Source organism: Nannospalax galili, unplaced genomic scaffold (assembly GCF_000622305.1).
Source record: "Nannospalax galili isolate Female #2095 unplaced genomic scaffold, S.galili_v1.0 scaffold1617, whole genome shotgun sequence".
Classification (NCBI taxonomy): Eukaryota; Metazoa; Chordata; class Mammalia; order Rodentia; family Spalacidae; genus Nannospalax; species Nannospalax galili.
In genome coordinates, this window is record NW_008340915.1 from 74,963 (window position 1) to 93,325 (window position 18,363).

At 47.7% G+C, this 18,363-nt stretch overlaps 1 protein-coding gene across 1 annotated transcript; it reads left to right on the forward strand.

Annotated features, from left to right (window-relative positions):
- Positions 1-2,434: 2,434 nt before the first annotated feature.
- On the forward strand, positions 2,435-16,033 carry LOC103736561 (aldo-keto reductase family 1 member B1). Its single transcript, XM_008836068.3, has 10 exons — positions 2,435-2,594; positions 7,223-7,390; positions 8,053-8,169; positions 9,131-9,208; positions 9,510-9,632; positions 10,114-10,220; positions 10,518-10,599; positions 11,188-11,271; positions 13,207-13,289; positions 15,638-16,033. The coding sequence occupies exons 1-10, from the start codon at positions 2,529-2,531 to the stop codon at positions 15,678-15,680; spliced, it is 951 nt and encodes a 316-aa protein (XP_008834290.1). The 5' UTR covers positions 2,435-2,528; the 3' UTR covers positions 15,681-16,033.
- The last annotated feature ends 2,330 nt before the right edge of the window (positions 16,034-18,363 follow it).

An 18,363-nucleotide genomic window follows, 5' to 3' on the forward strand; every position in this document is an offset into this window, starting at 1 on the left:
CTTTGAACTAATACACTTTAAAAGTTTTTTTGAGACAGGGTCGCCCTGTAGCCCCAGCTGGCCTGGATTCACTATGGAGACCAGGCTGGCCTTGATCTGCCTGCTTCTTGCCTCCCCCGTGCTGAGACTAAAGGCCAAGCCTGTCTTATTTTAAAAGTTTTTTTTCTTTTATTTGTTTGTGGGTGTTTTTTTCCCATCTTTTTGAGACAGGGTCTCCCTGTAGCCCCATCTCGACTTTATACGCATAGGACTAGTTTTCATTTGTGTGTGAGCAGTGTTAGGACTAAGTAGGGGAAGGAAAGTGTCCAGGAAATAAAAGCTCAGGGAGTACCCACTTCTTGTATGAAAATTCACATCCATGTACCTCTTTGCTTCACTGGGTCTAGTAGCACTCTGTGTATAGTATAGGAGTGTGTGTGTGTGTATTTTCTCCTTTTCAGTTATTTTCTTGGGAAGTAATCTCCATGATGGGAGAGTATTGGCAGAATATGTTAGGCTTTCAAGTACTGGAGTGTTTTTCATAAGATTCTCTTAAAGGGGTTTTTATATTCTCTTTTAAAGAAAAAAATAAAATTTATTATTTAGTTTTATTTTATGTGTATGCATGTTTTGTTTGTATGTATGTAAGTGCACCTGTGTCATGCAGTTCCTACAGAGGCCAGAAGTCATCAGATTCCCTAGAACTGGAATTAGGGACCCTTCTTAGCTGCCATGGGGGAACTGAACCCAGGTCTTCTGCAAGAGCAGCCAGTGCTCTTAACTTCTGAGCCACCTCACCATCCCTAAAGAAATTTTGTTATGTACACAATAACATTTTACAAAGATTACAAAAGCAACATGGGCTATCAGAGGACTATTGTGATAATGGATCTAAACTTTAAAATATTGCTGTCAGAATTCCACAGGTATGTCTTTGCACATTTGCACCACCCAGGCAAAATATTCAGTCTTTGCCAGTCAACCTTTTATGTAGTTTATTTTGAATAATAAAGTCTTTGATACTGAGTGCATTTCCCTACTTCACAATGACCCTTCTTTGAAGACCCCCTGTCATTAAAGATACAGGTTTTGTTGTTGTTTTTCTCTTTTGAGATAGGATCTCCCTATACAACCAGGCTGGTTGTATCTTAATCCTTTTGTCTTAATCCTGGGAGTTCCATGAAATGGCACAGAAGTCTCTATGTCAGGAGGGATTTTACAGAGAAAGACTGGTAGGCCAGATGGTCTGCTGTCTTACACAAACCAAGTTCTCAGCATAAGATTCAAATTCAAATTCTGTTATTTAGGAGAAAATAACATCAAAATTTCCCCATGCCAACAGTTTTTACAAAAGTCAAATGGAAAATATCTGGTCTGGTCTGGTCTGGTCTAGTTTGGTCTGTGTAAATTTTCCTGGGGTGGGGATGTGGTATCATTTTTAAAGAAAGCATCAAATGGAAAATTACCAGAATGAAATTTGGAGGTCTGGTTCCTGAATCATTCCTGGGCACATGCAATCGCCACTCTTGCATAATTCCCAATCTTGTGTAATGGGAGTAGGGCGTGGGGTGGGGGATTGGTGCCTGACAGAGGAGGAGGCTGGGATGGGCAGAGCATCACAGATAGAGGTATTGGGAGAATACCAAAATTGCCTCCTTGCTTCTTGGAGCAACTTTGATTATCTTGGAAAATACTGTTTTTCCTACCTGTCGAATACAGCTGATCAATTATTATTGAGTTTCCCTTAACTTGGAAGATGCACTGTCAAAATGGGCTTTTTCCTTTTGTGGGAGTCTGCCTATTTACTTTCTTCTTCCAGAGAGTGTGGCTAAATTGAACTTGCCACTTCGGTCTTACTTTCCAAAGACAGAATGAATGTTCAGTCTTACTGATCCTGAATGCCAAGTCTTACTTCCCAAAATCTTTCCTGTGCTCTGGATCAAGCTTGGGAGCGTTTCCTAACCTTAGAGGTTGCTGGATTTTGTAGCATCGCTTGTTGAATCGAATTGAGTGCGCAGACACCAAGAATAGGCTATAAAAATCTCGCTAGAAAACGAGACACAGAGACTGGGGACCCCTAAATTTCGTGGTATTCTGAAAAGCCATTTTTACACTTTGGTCTAAGAAAAAAAGGTACGCTTAAATACACTCGCAGTCTGTTCCATGTAGATACGGAGCACGATACTAGATTCCAGAAAAGTACAATCCCGGGATAGGACAAGAGGCAAATTTATTCTTCTGGGCTTTAAAATGAAGCCAAAACTTCTATTTATAGGGTACCGGTTATTTTTAGAACGTTCACTTTCTGGAGCCGCAAACACGCCACGTGGGGCGTAGACCAGCTGCTGGGGAATTCCGTGCCGCTAGGACCTAGCGGGAGCAGCAGCCTCGTCGGCCCCCCAGGACCCCGGCCCCGACCAATCAGAAGGCGCAGTCACTCAGCCGCGCGCCAATCGCAGGCGTCCTTTCTGCAGGCTGGTGGGACTCTTAAGGTGCGCGTGCGAGCCGCTCGCTCGCGTGCTCCGTGTCTGCAAAGCGTAGCAGTAGCCATGGCCGACCACCTGGAGCTCTACAACGGCGCCAAGATGCCTACCCTGGGCCTGGGCACCTGGAAGGTGGGTGCGTCGAGGGCGCGGGGCCTGCCTCCCACTCCGGGACCCGTGGCCCCGAGTGACCCCGAGCGGCTGTGGGGCGTGGGTGGCGGGGCCTGCGGGGATCCGACGGGGCGCTGGCCCGCCCTGCGCATCCCAAGTGTGGGTCTGAGGCCCAGCATCGTGCCAGGCGGGCGGGCGGGCGTGCGCAGGGGCAGGAGACCCACCCTCGGGAGCCCGGAAGCAGAGAGCGGAGCCGGGCCCCAGCTCCGCAGGCGCCTGTGGCTCCCCAGACTCACGCGTGGGTTGTCGCGCACTGTGGAATAAGCCGGTAGACTCGGCTGATTAAATTAGGAGGCAGGAGTTTGCCGCGAACCAGCTGCTTCCTTATCCCGCAAGGCCTCTGCCCCCGCGGGTGAGAAGCTCCGCTGAGAATCTGCCCTCCGCATTGCTGGATGCTGCCATCTGCTAAATAGAGGGTTCCAGGGGAACACCCCCAAAACCTCAAAACCGCACAGCCGGGTTAACACAACAGCACAAGTCAGAGAGAGATACGAAAAAGAGAGAACGTGGCATGAAACCAATTCTAAAACTCAAAGTGACATCCGAGGAACAGGTGTTCAGTGGAAGCTGAGAAAAACCCAGGCTTTTTAAGCCCTTTGTAGGGCAACTGGCAGGTAGCCTGTTTTACATCTCCCTGCTGTGGCCTGAGTTTTTCTTTGACAGGAATCTTGAATATGGGTCTGGGCTTTAAGTATTTACCCGCAGAGAAGGGAAGAGGAAAAACAAGCAGGACTGAGTTCATATAGAAACCGGACAGAGGTGGTTTCTACCCAAACTTCTGTTGAAATATGTCTTAAGGTGAATAATAACTGGGTTATAGATTTTCTCTGAAAGTATTTCTAGGCCAGTGTGGTCACTGTGTATAACGTGTTTCCTTTCAAAGTGTTCTTGAAGGGCGTAATTGAACTACAGCCATAATACCAGGTTGAATTCCATGTGTTGGAATAAGATGGTTTCTTTGCTCCAGTAAATACAGTTGTGTGACGCAGCACACATGTAACTGCTGAAAAAGTTTCACAACTAATACTTAACCTTGCAATGTGGGTTGGATTCTGATAATTCTATTCCATTTGTCCCAAAATCATGGTCTTAACTATAGAAAAGAATTTTGTGATCCATCATTTTTCAGGGGAAAAAAGGAGCAAAATTTCATAAAGCAAATGTTTGAGCATGCAACAGCCCCAAAGAGACTGGTTATTTGTTTAAAATAGCATAAAATCTGAATGTTTAAATTATTCTGGCTTCTGTCACTTCCCATGGTTCCTGGCAGATACAAGGTATCCCAAAGTTATGTGTTAGATAAATATGAAGAAAGGAATTGTAGAGGAAATTGTAGTAAAAATGCCCACTTGTGATTCTGGGATTGAGACGAGGTTGGTATAGAAAGGTAAGGGAGTGGGGAGGGGATAGAGGTGAAATAAACCAGTTAATACAGGCTTGGAGAAGATTTCCTTTTTCTATCAAAGAATGTGTCAACTTAATACTTTCCCTGCATATACATATATATATATATATATATATATAAAAAAAACTCTTTCATAGATGCAGGATAAAGGTGTAGTCATTGTGACAGCCACAGGAAAGGACCCACGGTGCTGTTCTTTGTTCTTATGGAACCATGCCAGGGGCTGTGTTGTACCCTCCTACAACAGCTCTGGCAGCCTATGGTCCACTCTTCCCTTGAAGGGGCTCAAATTCCCTTTTCTCCTTAGAGGTGAGGATTTCAGGCAGTTGAGAGACCCTCTTGCTTGGACAGAATTTCTTCCTGGCTGGTTTTCCTTCCTCGCTGGACAGCAAATACACCCATATTATTGCACAGTCCGGAGGCCTTTAAGACAGAGCTAATCTCTGATAATAGATCAGCATCCTGCTATGGACAGTGTTTTTGACCTACTTTCAAAATCTTTTAGGCCTGGTTATTGTCATGTGCGCACATAGGCTAGGAATGCCCCTAGGCTGGAGGTACAACTGTGTTCTCAGTTTTTTGTTTTTCATTTAGTGCCTTCTGCCCCTCCCACTCAGGAACATTTTGAGGTGTTTTCTGCCTAATTGTACCTTAACCAAATTTTAATATCTCAGGTAGTACTGTACATCTGTTTATGTCCTGTAGTCTTTTTACAGGGAGGGTCACATGCCATTCTTAAGCTGTAGCGGGTTTTGCTTCTTTGTTTTCCTTCAAAGTCCACCACCACCTCTCCCTCTTCAGGATCAAAGATAGTCAGATATATCCTGCTCAAGTACAGCCAGTCCTAGATCCGCATCTCTACTGAGTAGAGATAGAAGTTTTAAAATTTAGGACAGATTTATTGATTTATTACAGTCGAACAGGTTTTGTTAGTGTTGTTGCCAACCTGGGTTCTGGAGTTTGATGCAAAATATCAGCCAGTTGATAGTGCTTTCTCAGTGTGATAAGGCTGGGGAAAGGATCATTCTTGAGGGGTCAGTCTTTACCACTTGGAATTGCTGTTTATATTACTACACTGTCAAATGAAGTGAAATTGAGTTCTCTGGATCTAACAATGGAAAGTGCACTGTGCTGTGACTGGGTTGGACGCATAAGGTGGCACATTGTGATGGTTCTGTAGGTTTTCCCTGAAGCTTATTCTGTCAGAGACCCATGAGTGTGGCAGATTGAAACCTTGTTTAGAAAGCTGCCAGCACGCATCCCTGTGTGGAGCAGTAGTTCTCCATGACTGCGTGTAGCCTTTGTCTGTCTTCGTCTTTCTATGAGAGCATCATACAAATCAGATCTTTCCTTTTCCTTTTCCGGTTGTGTCAGTTGTCTGGAAGCCTTGCTGTGGTCCTGCAGCCTTGGTTCCAAGGAACAGAAAAACCAAGTGAACCATAGCAGAAAACAAACACAAAAGTGTGTGTTGGGATGAGGATTCATTGAATGCACAGATGACAATCACTAAATTCACACATTGAGATTTAGGGTTAAAAATTAGGTCACTAGGATTCTCTCTAGGGACGCGAAGGGAGCTGCAAGTCCACATGATCCCAGTAAGGGACCCCACAGAGTGAGAATTCCTCAGCAGGCCAGTTCAGATCCAGAGATGGAGTCTCATATCCTGGCTCGGGTCAAGTTTCTTCTTTGCCTGAGCTGCTGTGATGGATGTTGTTTGGCTCTGCCTAACCTGGACCTTGTGCCCTCAGCTCTATCCAAGGCCAGGTGCTGCCAGGCCCTGAACAGGTGCACTACAGGGCAAGCAGAAGGGCCTCTTAAGAGCAAGTGAAGGTACCTGAATTCTAAAGAAGGTTCAGCACATGCTGTGAGACAAAACTCCAACCTACCAAACCCCTCTTTTGTTGTCTTTCTTAGGTAGTGGTATGCTCTCCTCTCGTAGCCGGCATCAACCATGGCTGCCTTCAGGTGCTCCAGAGAGCCTGAGGTAGAGGAGTCCTCCCCTGCCTATGCTGAGATTCCTCATCTACAAGGGGGTAGAGAAGCCACAGGTGCAGCCTCTTAGGTCCTCCAGGAAAAGGGGAGGTTGCCCAAAGGTGAAGCCCTTGTGGAAATGGTGACTTGAACCTGAGGGTGGGTGCCATGGCCGTTCGACCAGGCAGATTGCTCCCTTGAGGGGAGGGAAGGTAGGGAGTTGAGGGTGATGAACTTGTTCTGGTGCTCGGTGCTTTCCCCCCAGACTGTTCTTTTCACAAAGGCTCTAGGCAAAACAACAGATGTCTGCAGCTGCTGATGACCCTGGGGTGTTTCCTTTTCATTTGTTTCTGCCCCAGCTCTCCAAAGGAATGCGCTCTGTTCATTCAGCAGAGCATCCCACACATTGTCCTTGCTCAGCTCTCTGATCTAAGCAGGAGCTGCAAGGAGATAGGGCATGGGGCTGTGCAGTCTGGGTGCTGGTGGAACTTGGAGCCTTGCAGGCTTCTCCTCCCCAATGGCAGAGCTTCCCACTCCTTTCTGGGACTCAGATGGTAATAGTCCAGGGTTCCTGTTTGACTCATTTCTGCCTGCTGATCCCTGTGAGGGGCCATCTCCCTGTGTCTGCCTCCTATAGCAGATTCTGGAATCAGCATCAGTAAGGCCCTCGACACATGATAATCTCCCAGAGTGGCTTAAACACAAGTGATTGCTGCGTCTGAAAGCATACTTAGGAGAAGAAAGAAAAAGGCAGAAAGTTGTTGACAAAATTCAGGAACTCAGTAGGGACTGAGTAAATGATACAGGTATTTTAAAAATTATCTTGAACTATTTGAATGAAATGGTGTCCTTTATTACCTTAAATTTCAGATAGTAGGGCATTTTTGGAGACATAGAATCACTGTGTAGCCCAGTATGATCTAAACCTCATTCTCCTGCCTCCAGAGTTCTAGGCTTATGCCTTTACCCCAGGCCTCAGAGTGCTGCTGGCAAGTGGCTGTCAGGTTCTGCTGAGGTGAAGTAATGGTCATTTCACCTTGATCCCTGTGTGGGGACCGCCTTATAACTGTATGCCAGCTACCTGGCCCAACATCGAAGAAGAGGAGCCTGATCCAGAACCACTGGTTCCCACTGTACCGCTTCCAGGGCTTTGTGAAAACTCTGCCCCGTTTTGTTTTTAATAGCATGGCTTACATTCTTTCCTCTTCAGTCCCCTCCGGGCCAAGTGACCGAGGCTGTGAAGGCTGCAATTGACATTGGGTACCGCCACATCGACTGTGCCCAGGTGTACCAGAATGAGAAGGAGGTAGGGGAGGCCCTCCAGGAGAAACTCAATGAGCAGGCAGTGAAACGCGAGGAGCTCTTCATCGTCAGCAAGGTACAATCTGAGGATTCTGGGGCCTTGGGGCTGATCCACACCTACCCAATGGTGACTCAGTTGTAGAGCCAAAGCCATACTCTTAACACAGCGGCAGTTAGCTTTGGGCCAGGGATTCTTTCAGGCCCTGTTACTTGAGTCTGCAGAGGAACCTGTTGCTTGCCCACCTGCATCTGTCTGTTAGACATGTGGGTTAGAGCCCCATGCTGAGACTGGCCGAGGGGATGTGCTCCCTTTCAGAGGAGTTACTTGAAGGACGATACTTGCTTCCTGTCCACAGCCTGGGTCTCCACCATTGGCCTCTATTTTTAGCTGGAGGCTGTTGGTGCACAAAGGAACATAGATTAGAAGTGATGCTGGCATCATGTAGACCAGCCTGGCAGGGAAATAGGCCTGGAACACGCATTGAGCACCAGCAGCTGGCTGGCCTGTCCATTTTGTAGTTAGGCCTTCTGTCTGGTCTTTGTGAGGTGTCCTTGACCTGTCCATCCCATTGCCTTGAGAAAGTTGGGGTCCACAGTGTGAACCTGAAGCTCCAGCCACTCACAGCATGGTGGTTGTGGGGAGAGGAGAGTGTCCTCTGGCTCGGACTTGCCTGGCTTCCAGCCAGGAAGCAGCGTCTGTGTGGCAGGAGGGATAAGATTTGCCTTTGCTGGCTTCAGCTGTGGTGCACGTTCCACGACAAGAGCATGGTGAAAGGGGCCTTCCAGAAGACGCTCAGCGACCTGAAGCTGGACTACCTGGACCTCTATCTTATTCACTGGCCCACAGGCTTCAAGGTAAGGGGCATGGCTCCAACCCAGTTCCTGTGGCTCAGGTGCAGTTTTCACCTTCCTGTTGGCATGTTGTGTGTGGTAGACTCCCTGTCACTGCTGCTTGACATTGGCTCTGAGACTAGCAGTGATGCCAGCATTGAGTGTGTTAGAGACCAGCGTCGGGCCCCACCTACGCCATCTGAGCCATGGGTAACTCTCATGCACCCTTAGGAGTTGGGGGGGCACTCCTGTTTTCACTTGTGCTTCTAGAATTTCATTGTGGCAGTGAACCTGGCTAACATGGCTGCTGTTGTCTTCATAGCACACGGCCATAGCTGCAGTCAGCCCCTGCTGCCCTCCCTAACCTCCAGGCACATGCACACATGTTCACCCATACATGTTTGTACCTACACTGCACATGCATTCTCTGTCTTATGTAAGTATGTGTTCACAGTCTGGTTCTGTATACAGCACAACTCAGAATCACTACATTTTCTGCATGGTTGCACAGTTGGTATATGTGGCTTTTATCCTACTGGGACCAGACAGACTTACTTGATTCTCACTTTTTATCTTTTATGATAAGCCCGTTGAGGGGGCAGGGCAAGGTGACAGTTTTATTAGCCCATTAGCCAACTAGGACTCTTGGACCCTCTGAGTTCAAGCCTTGAGTCTCTTCCCTGTCTGCACACTGTCCTCCAAGACAGGTTTAATCACAGCAACTGAGAGGTGTCTCCCTCAGACAGTCTCACAGCTCCAGCCTTGACAAGAACCCCCATCCGGGGTTGCCTGCTGGTTTCCTTTGTACTGGCTGCCAGATGTGCCTCGTGTCATCTTCCACAGCTTGCCAATGATGAGAGATTGGAATGATTATTATAGACAGAAGTCCCTAATAGGTCTGTGACAAATCGTTATTGATAGCTGTGTGTTTGAGTTGCATTTTTTTTTAACTTGAGTATATGTGTTTGTTTTTTGTTAATGACAGGCTGGGTCTGAGTATTTCCCACTGGATGAGTCGGGCAATGTGATTCCCAGTGACACTGATTTTGTGGACACTTGGACGGTAAGATGACCCTGGCTGGGACCCTTATCCTTCATTGCTGGTATCTTGCCCTTTCATGTGAGCCAGGTATGAGTGATCTGCTCTGCCACCTCTTACCTCATATATATGATCCTGTCTCCATGCTTAGTCTCGTGAAAGCCAGCCTAGCTTCCGTGTTCTGCTCCCGGCTTCTGAAAGGTCTGAAGGGCTGGCAGTGAATGGGGAGGGCACAGGTGTTAAACTGCTACAAAAGGTGCTTCTGATCCTTGTTTTTTGGGGGACTTCATGCCAGCGCCCAAACAGACCTCCCTTTCCTTTTTAGGCCATGGAACAGCTGGTAGATGAAGGTCTGGTGAAATCAATTGGTGTCTCCAACTTCAACCCTGTCCAGATTGAGAGGATCTTAAACAAACCTGGCTTAAAATATAAGCCTGCAGTTAACCAGGTAAGGCTCCCCCAGGGTACCTGGTACCAAGTGTCAGTATGCAGTTTTCTCACCTAATCTTGGCTCTTACCTGTGGTCCACATTGCCGAGAGAGTGGCCAGGAGGCCAATCCTAAAATCTGGTTTATCATGATGGGCACATATGGAAGTGGAAGCTTGTAGGGAGAGGGTTTGCAGCTGGCTAGTGATGATATGGCTTCTGGGATTATCAGGGGCAGCCAGTGAGAGCCCCAGGCTTGAAATAGTCGATTAGTGGCTAAGGCCAGAGAAAGCCTTGAGGGCTTATGGCCCTGGAACATTGGTAACAAAATTATTCTTAATGTGAAGGCCACCAGATGGGAAGCGTAGAAAGTTGTTACAGCTTATCTGGAAAACAGACATTTTCTGTGTGGGAAGAGAAGGAACTTAGCCTGAGGAAACCTTGACCATATCACATACGCTTATGTCCACTGCCACAGTCAACCCTCTGCCTGTGTTTGCAGATTGAGTGCCACCCATACCTAACTCAGGAGAAGTTGATCCAGTACTGCCATTCCAAAGGCATCGTGGTGACTGCCTACAGTCCCCTGGGTTCTCCTGACAGGCCCTGGTGAGCTTTCCATGGGGTCAAGTTCTCTTTCACTGTTGGAGTTCAGAAATGGCTAAAAAGAAAGATCGAACATCACAGAGAGTGCTTCTGGCTGTTATGCAGACCTTCCCCAGAGTCTCTGGGTTTCCTGGGAGGCTGACGTTTCTAGCATCAAGTTAAGCACTCTTTTGCAAAGGGTCAGCAGGTGAATCATGACCCACCTTCAGGCTAAGAGCCTGGTCAGCCACTTAAAAGTTGCCGGGGCGGGGGTCAGAACTGGGGTGACCAGATGGTTGATCTACCATCTTTGTGCTCCAGGGCCAAGCCTGAGGACCCTTCTATCTTGGAGGATCCCAGGATCAAGACGATTGCAAACAAGTACAATAAAACAACAGCACAGGTATGGACATCTCCAGGCACTCGTGACTGTTCCCAGAACTCTCTGCATTCTTTGTCATACCTGTTAGCAAGCAGTGGGAGGTGACTGAGCCCGGGAAGCCTTCTGTGGAAGGACAGTTCGTTGTCCTAGAATACAATGTTAAGGGCACAGATTAGGGCTTTAGAAGATTGATTGCCATGTGGTCTTAGAGTAATAGTCTCTGTCCCTACTGCCTTTATAGACTGCCCAGGCGTTGACACAGCATTTACTGATTTTCCTAGAAGCTCATCTCTGTACAAATAGAAGAGCTCTTATTTGCTTGTGGGCAATGTTCTTTTTCTCCCTTGAGGAAGTGTGAGTACCAGGCAGTGACCATTAACTATGGCCTTGTGGTATACCTAGAGCCACTGATAGAGCAGGAGTCTAGAGTAGGATTTGGATCTGGATTTGACCCCTACCATGGATGCAACCTGAACATCTCTGAGCCTCCCTTTTCTTACCTGTGCAGTTGTAGCCTGTCGATCAAGTTATGCGTGCTTATGATTAAGTGAGATGATAATGCAGAGTACCTGCTGTGTGTGCAGACTCAGCACCTCTTTGGGTCCACAGGTGCTGATCCGCTTCCCCATACAAAGGAATTTGGTGGTGATTCCCAAGTCTGTGACACCAGCACGCATTGCTGAGAACTTTAAGGTAAAATCCCAACTGCAGGCCTGGCTTTCCTTAGTGTATGTGTTGAGGGGGAGTGCTCAGGGCTCCTTGTCCTGTCTCTGGGTGATCATGTCTGTGGGACCCCTTGTCCCTGCCACCGTTCTACCCTCAGAACCAGTCAACCTCAGTGATTTGTGGTGAGCCTTGAGATAGTCACCCCCTGTTGGTGGGCTTCCTGTCCTAGGGATGAGCCTCATGCTTCATCACACACACACACACACACACACACACACACACACACACACACTCACACACACACACACACACTCACACACACACACACACACACACACACACACACACACGCATGCGCACGCACACACACCTTGCTGAAGCTCCTCACGGACATTGAGTGTTTGCCCTGACTGCCTGAGTTTTGCCCTTGTCCTCCATTAGTTAACAGCTGTATCATGTTTGACAAGTCACTTGACTGTACTCAAAATAATACTTATTTTGTCAAGATTAAATTAGGTGTTGTGCACATAGCACTTCATAGTGCTTGGTACCACAGTAAGTGCTCAGGGAACTGGTACTGATGGTGAGTCCATGGACTGTCAGGCCCTCCAAGGACACACACTAACCCACTGTCTCTGTAAAGTACCTAAGCAGTCAGGAACAGGGCATGGGAATGTCTGGGCACCAGGGGTTTGGGCATTCAGAGTGCCCAAGAGCAGCTCAGGCTGTGTGGTTAGAGGGCCTGCTGGAAGAATTGCTGCTCCAGGATGGTCCTGGTGCCTTGGGAGCCTCTGTCCTCCATGAGCAAAGCAACTCCAGCTGGGACATTCTGTCTTTACCTGAGGTCTGATTCAAGGCAACCAGCCCCACATAGTTCTCCTGTAGGCGGTAGCTCAGCTTCAAGGTGCCTCTGAGTACATAGCAATCAGCTGGTCCCACCTGGTCCCAGTAGCCGGATAGTGAGGCTATAACCATGCCACTTGTGTAAAGAGACTGGGATGTGGGTGACTCCTGGGCAGGGAAGAAGTTTACAAAGAACAGAAGACGCTATTCTTTTTATGTACAGAGGTCTCAGCCATTCAAGTTAAAATAAAAAATACTAAGAAAGTCCTGTCCTACCAGAAATGGATCCATTGTCTTATATTTCATTTCTTAAAGTATTAGAAAAGGAAAAAAATGTGGATGACTGATCTCACAATGCTGCCCTGTTTCTGTTCATTTACTGTGCATTGTTTGCATATTTTTCCATGGCTATAATCACAGGTGTGTGCAGCAGACAGTTGTTCTATACATTTTATGGTCTCCAAAAGCCACATTCTGAATTTGGGTCTGTGCCCCAGCCCCAGTGCTACTGTGGACAGCTGGCCTTCCTGCCTACCTGCCCACCATGCACACTGAATTCTTCCCTGTGTCCTCTTGCCTTCATGGAAGTGACTCTCTCTGCCCAGTCTACCTTGCTCTCTCTGTCACAACCTTTTGTGTTCTCTTAGGCTGTCTCACACACCAGCTTCCCTCTGGCCTGCAGGGCCCCAGCTGGCATCCATTGCCTCTAGTTCGCCCAAGGGCTCTGTTCCCATCTCACGCTGCTTGTCACAGGTTAAGAAGTATTCCTGCTATTCCAGCTGTTGAAGTACCTCCGTCCTCTGCTTCATGGTGAATGGAGGGAGGCGAAGGCAGCTTACTCATCATCATAATTTTCCCTGGTACTTATCTCAGTAGAACTGCTTAGGAGTGTGAAAAGGACTGAAATGCACAGTGCCCTTTTGCTCAGAAGTTCTGGAAGAGAACTATTTCAGACATAACTGAAAAGCCTGCATCCTCTGAGGAGTAATATAACATGTTAAGTTCCATTCCCTCCCTGCCCTCCCCACTGCAGACGTGGAAACCATCTGGGACTGCATGGTATTGCCTCTGGTTTTTATTGCTGAGCTTACTGGCTTTTTTCTTTTGTGTATATGTAAGGTCTTTGACTTCAAGCTGAGCAGCGAGGACATGACCACCTTACTCAGCTACAACAGGAACTGGAGAGTGTGTGCCTTAATGAGGTTAGTGAGTCCTAGTGTGAGAACCCATTCCATGTCACCGCATGCTGTAGAACAAGAGCCATGTCTGCAGACCCAGAGGCTGGGTCTTCCCTCACAGCCCTTCCTGACCTTGCCTTCTAATCCATGCTGAGCAGGAAGCACTGCACAAAGCAAGGAGAGACTGGCCTGCCCAGAGGCCTACCCTGGGGTCTCCTCCTGCCCAGGAGTACACTTGGCCCAACTTTCAATCTTAGTGTCTGTTCTGAACTCAGTTGATCCCAGGGCTCATCTGGTACCCACCTTCCTAGAAAAATTTATGTGTAACTTGTCTTAATGACCCTAATAAAGGGGTTTAGTAAGAACTTGGTGCTGGGGTCAGGACAACCCCAGCTCTGACACCACAAAGCCCCAGGACTCTTCGAATGCCACCCAGAGTTGCCAAGGGCCCTTGAGCTTTGCCTTTGCTCGTTCCTTCTCTTCTCTCTGAAATGAGGTTTGATTTTTTTTTCTCTGCTTTTAATTTTCCTACCACTTTAATAACAAAGTTAACTCGTTCTATCTTTAAGAAGCACGTGCTATATCCCTAGGAGGGCATGAATGCCCACCTTCTCATCCCAGCCTCCATTTTTGCTCACACCTCTTGCTCTTGCTTTGTTCTCTATGTAACTCAGAGTTCATGTGGTGGCTACAGCCTCTGCATCATGCGTGTCTTGGTCAGTAACTTCTGTAATTCAGGCCAAGATTGCCTATGACCAGGTCACTGACACACAGACCTCAGGTTCTACATAGACCACAGACGGCCAGCACAGGCATCCCAACCAGGACCCTTTCTGTTTGTTCCTGCTTATGTTAATGGCACTTAACCTTTTTACATGGAAATCATTTTTGGATATAGTGGACAAGAGAAGTGGATTACCCACTGGTGGCATCCATTCTTTTAGGACCTATGGTGGTCGCTCAGTCTTCTCTTTCCCCTGCCACTGCTTGACATTACATTAAAGCTGGCAAACCGTTGTGCTTTCTAACTGATCCCTTCACATACAGTCACCTCCCTTGCACCTTCCAGGTCAGTGTGTACTAGTAATGCTGGATGGGCATGGGTGGGGGTTGGTGTGGAGAGGAAGAGGCTACTTCTAACACTCCAAGACCTCCCACTCCACATACCAACCTTCCCAGTGGCACATCTGCTGCACTGAGCCTGTGCTGCTGGTGTCTCACTCCTTGGGATGCAAAGAGAGGCAGACCAGTGGCGAGCTCGTGAATGGTTTGAATGTTCAATAAGAGTAATATACCCCAGGCCTGGTTTACCATTGGCCCCAGGTGCTTAGCATCCCCTCTTTCCACCCTTTCTTAAGTTCCATTCCCTCCTTCCTGCCCGCCCCACTGCAAGCAGTGGGAGCCATCAGAGACCTGCTTGGTGCTGTCTGTTGTCTCTAGTTTTTATTGCAGGGTTTCTTGGCTTTTCCCCCTTTTCCTGTGTATAGTCTTTGACTCCCTGCCTGGCCAGTCTTTGTATGTTCTAGCCATTTTCTTCCAGCTCAAGCCCTTGCCCTGCCCCCCTTCCTGCAGCACACCCCCGACCCTGTTTTATGCTCTTTGGTCCAGAGCTATCCTCACCTCTGACCAGGAGCAATGGCTGTTTCACTTGCCTTTTGTGATTCAGCCTCTTACAGCTTTTAAATACTTCTGTTGTGTTATTATCTCTGCTGTTTTCATCCTCTGGCCATTCCACAAGATAAGGTGAGCTGGGCGTGGTGTCCTGACCTGTGATTCCTGTGCTTGGGAATGGGAGGTGGAGGCAGAAAGATCTGGAGTTCAAGGTCACCCTCAACTTCATAGAGTATTTGAGGCCAGCATGGCTACTTGGGGCCCTATCTCAAAAACAACAAAAAGATGATAAGATGATATGTGATTCTGTCAGCTAGCCTGAGTTCCTAAGAGGCAGGAATTGGACCTTGCTGCCCATTGTGCCCTAGGCCTAGACAGCCTGAGGCAGAGGAGCCTAGAGGCTGAACCTTGCCTCAGCTGCAGATATGTGGTCTGAAGACTAAACTGGCTTACTGCCCCTGAGGCTTCTATTTCTTCTCATGATGAAACACTCATTTCTGTGTGTTGGTGACATTATAGTCAAAATTTTTTTCTTGAGGGCTGGCAAGGTAACAAGATAGGGTTAAAGTACTTTCCACCAATTGTGATGACCCGAGTGCTATCCCCAGGACCCACATAGGAGAGAACAGACTCATACAAGTTACCTGCTGGCCTCCACATAGCACATGGCAAGCACGCCTACACAGATACACACAATAAATAAATGAATGTTATTTTTAAAATCTCTCCTTTGAAGCAAATGTGTTCTTTTCTCCTGACAGCTGTGCGAAACACAAGGATTACCCCTTCTACTCAGAAGTTTGAAGCTGTGGGTGCCACCTCTTCCCCAAGCAACTTGAACCTGTTCTTCCTTCCTCACCTGTCCTTGCAAATGTTGTGCAGCCTGTGTCCCTCGGCACTGTGCAGCACCTTGCAGACCAGGCACCAAGGATTTATTAGCTTGAAGTAGGCTCTGAAGAGCAGGGTCAGTACATTAGTCTATCTTTGCCTTTCTTCTTAAACCCACCCGGGGAAGTTCAACCCAAGTACCCATTTCTAACCAAAGAGAAGCAAGATCTGTAGTCAAAATAGTGCCACTAACCAGTTGAATTTTAAATGCTTGGAACTGACTTTCAGTCAGACTTCTCTTTGCTTCAAATAAAAAGTGCTTTTGTGAATTTGGTGTGGCCTGTCTTGTTCTTGTTCTGTGAAACAGTAGATCCCTCTGCCCCTCTCCCAGCTTGCCCTCGCTGGATCCCCCGTCATGGGCCAGTGAGGTGTGAACAGGAAGAGAGGCCCTTACTCCAGCACTTTACCACTTAGTATTGGGGTGGCCACTCACATCCTGGCTGCACTCTGGTGACATGAGCTTAAATGCTGGTCGTCTGGACCTTGCCTCTGGAGACTCAGCTGTTTGTCTGGGTAATTATACCCAGGGACTTCAAGTTTACAAGCTCTCTGAGTGATTCTCATGTGCAGCCAGGGCTGAGGACTACGGCTTCAGGGCACATTGAGAACATAACTCTCCCCCACACCCAAACCCCCACACACTGAATTTCACAGGTTACTTGAGTGGTCTTCCTACCTATGAAAAACAGTCAACTAGGCTTGTCCTAAGCAGCTCTACCTCATAAAAACTGTTTTTGATGCCAGTTGTCTAGACAAGAGAGACAAAAAGCATAAATAATTGACCTTAGCTGGATGTAGATGAATGCCCTAATAAGAGTAGGCTTTGAGGCCCTAATGCTTTGCTGGCTTCTGTGATTAGTGGTTCCTCATCCAGAATTAAGTTGACAAAGGGCAGAAAAGGGACGGATATACAGTGTGCACCCGGCTTAGCTTGTTGAATGGTTATAAACCCATCTGATCATGTTAGATAACCGCTTGCATGTTACTAATGGGAGATACACTTCTCTGGAGATGAACAGCAGTGGTTGCTGGGCCTCTCCTGAGGAAGAAGGAGGGCGCAAACCTGAACAACTGGGGTCAAGCCTCATGGGGGACTGTGCTGGATAGCTTTAGTGTCAATTTGACACACCTGGGTTGAGGGAGCCTCAATCAGGGAATTGCCTCTATTAGACTGGCCTGTGGACATGTCTGAGGGGCATCTTCTTGATGAGTAATGTGGGAGGGCCCAGCCCACTGTGGGTGGTGCCACCCCTGGGCAGGTGGGCCTGTGTTGCATAAGAAAGCAGGCTGAGCAGGAGCCAAAGGAGCAAGCCTGTAAGCAGCGTTCCTCCATGGCCTGTGCTCCAGCTCCTGCCTCCAGGTTCCTGCCCTGAGTTCCTACCTTGGGCTCCCTGATGAATTGTGACCTGGGAGATGTAAGACAAATAAACCCTTTCCTCCCCAAGTTGGTATTGGTCAGAGTGTTTTGTCACAGCAATGAAGAACAAACTAGGACAGTAATTGGTACCAGAGTGTGGGGAATTGCCGTGACAGACCTGACCTTGGTGTTTTTGGGAGGACTGGAAGTGTTTGGAACTTTGGGCTGGAAAGGCCATTGAGTGCGCAGAATTTGTTGCTGTGGAGCTTGGAACAGTTATGCCGAAAGAATTGTAGACGATGGAGGCCTGGCTTATGAAGCTTCAAAGGGAAGCGGAGACCATCAGGGCTGTTTGCGTGCGATTTTAGATTGAGAATCTGTAGGTTCTGGTCGGCTGGGGCTGAAGAATCAGCTGTGATTAAGAAGAGACCAGAACCTGAAGCAAAACCTTTGCTTTACTGGGACAATTGATGCTGGTTAGCTGGGGCTGAAAAATCAGCTGCAAGTAACAAGAGACCAGCATCGCTGTGGTGAAATATGGGAGGTATTTCCTCAGGGTTGGTGCACAGAAGCTGTGGAACAGAGGGGACCCAAGGGCCTCTATCTCAAGCTGGAAGCAGGACTTGGCAATGTGTAAGAGTCTTCTGCATGGTTTTGGTGTTGAAAGTGTGAAGGGGTCACAGAGAGCAGCTGGCACCCTCAGAAGCCTGGAAAAGCTATTGGTGAAAGTGAAGCCTCAGGTGCAGTGAAGACCCCCAGAATTGAAGGGGTCATGGAAAGAATCTGAGGCATTGCACTCCAGAGGCCAGAGAGGCCATTGGTGAGGGTTCAGCCTCAGTTTCAGTGGAGACCCCAGCTTTTTGGAGATGCCAGGACCATGGAAAACCATCAAGGGCAGCAGTAGGTGTGGAATGGAGCTGGCCTGGGTCTGTGAGGTGAGCTGTATGTACTGTGGATGGCAGAGTCAGAGAAGTGGAGCTGCCAAAACCCCTTGGAGCTCAGAAGATCATGAGTGAAACCCAGATGTTCAGCCTTGAGTTACTTTGCTAGACATAGGTTTTACTTAGGTGTGCCCGATTCTTCCCTTTTGAAATAAGACAGTACTTGTTTTGGATTTTACAAGAGTCCACAGTTAAGAGACTTTTAAAAGAGATTGGACTTTTAAGTGTTTGGATTTTTTAAGGACTGTGGAACTTTTCAAAAATTTTTTATTTATTTCTATTTATTATTATTATTTTCAAT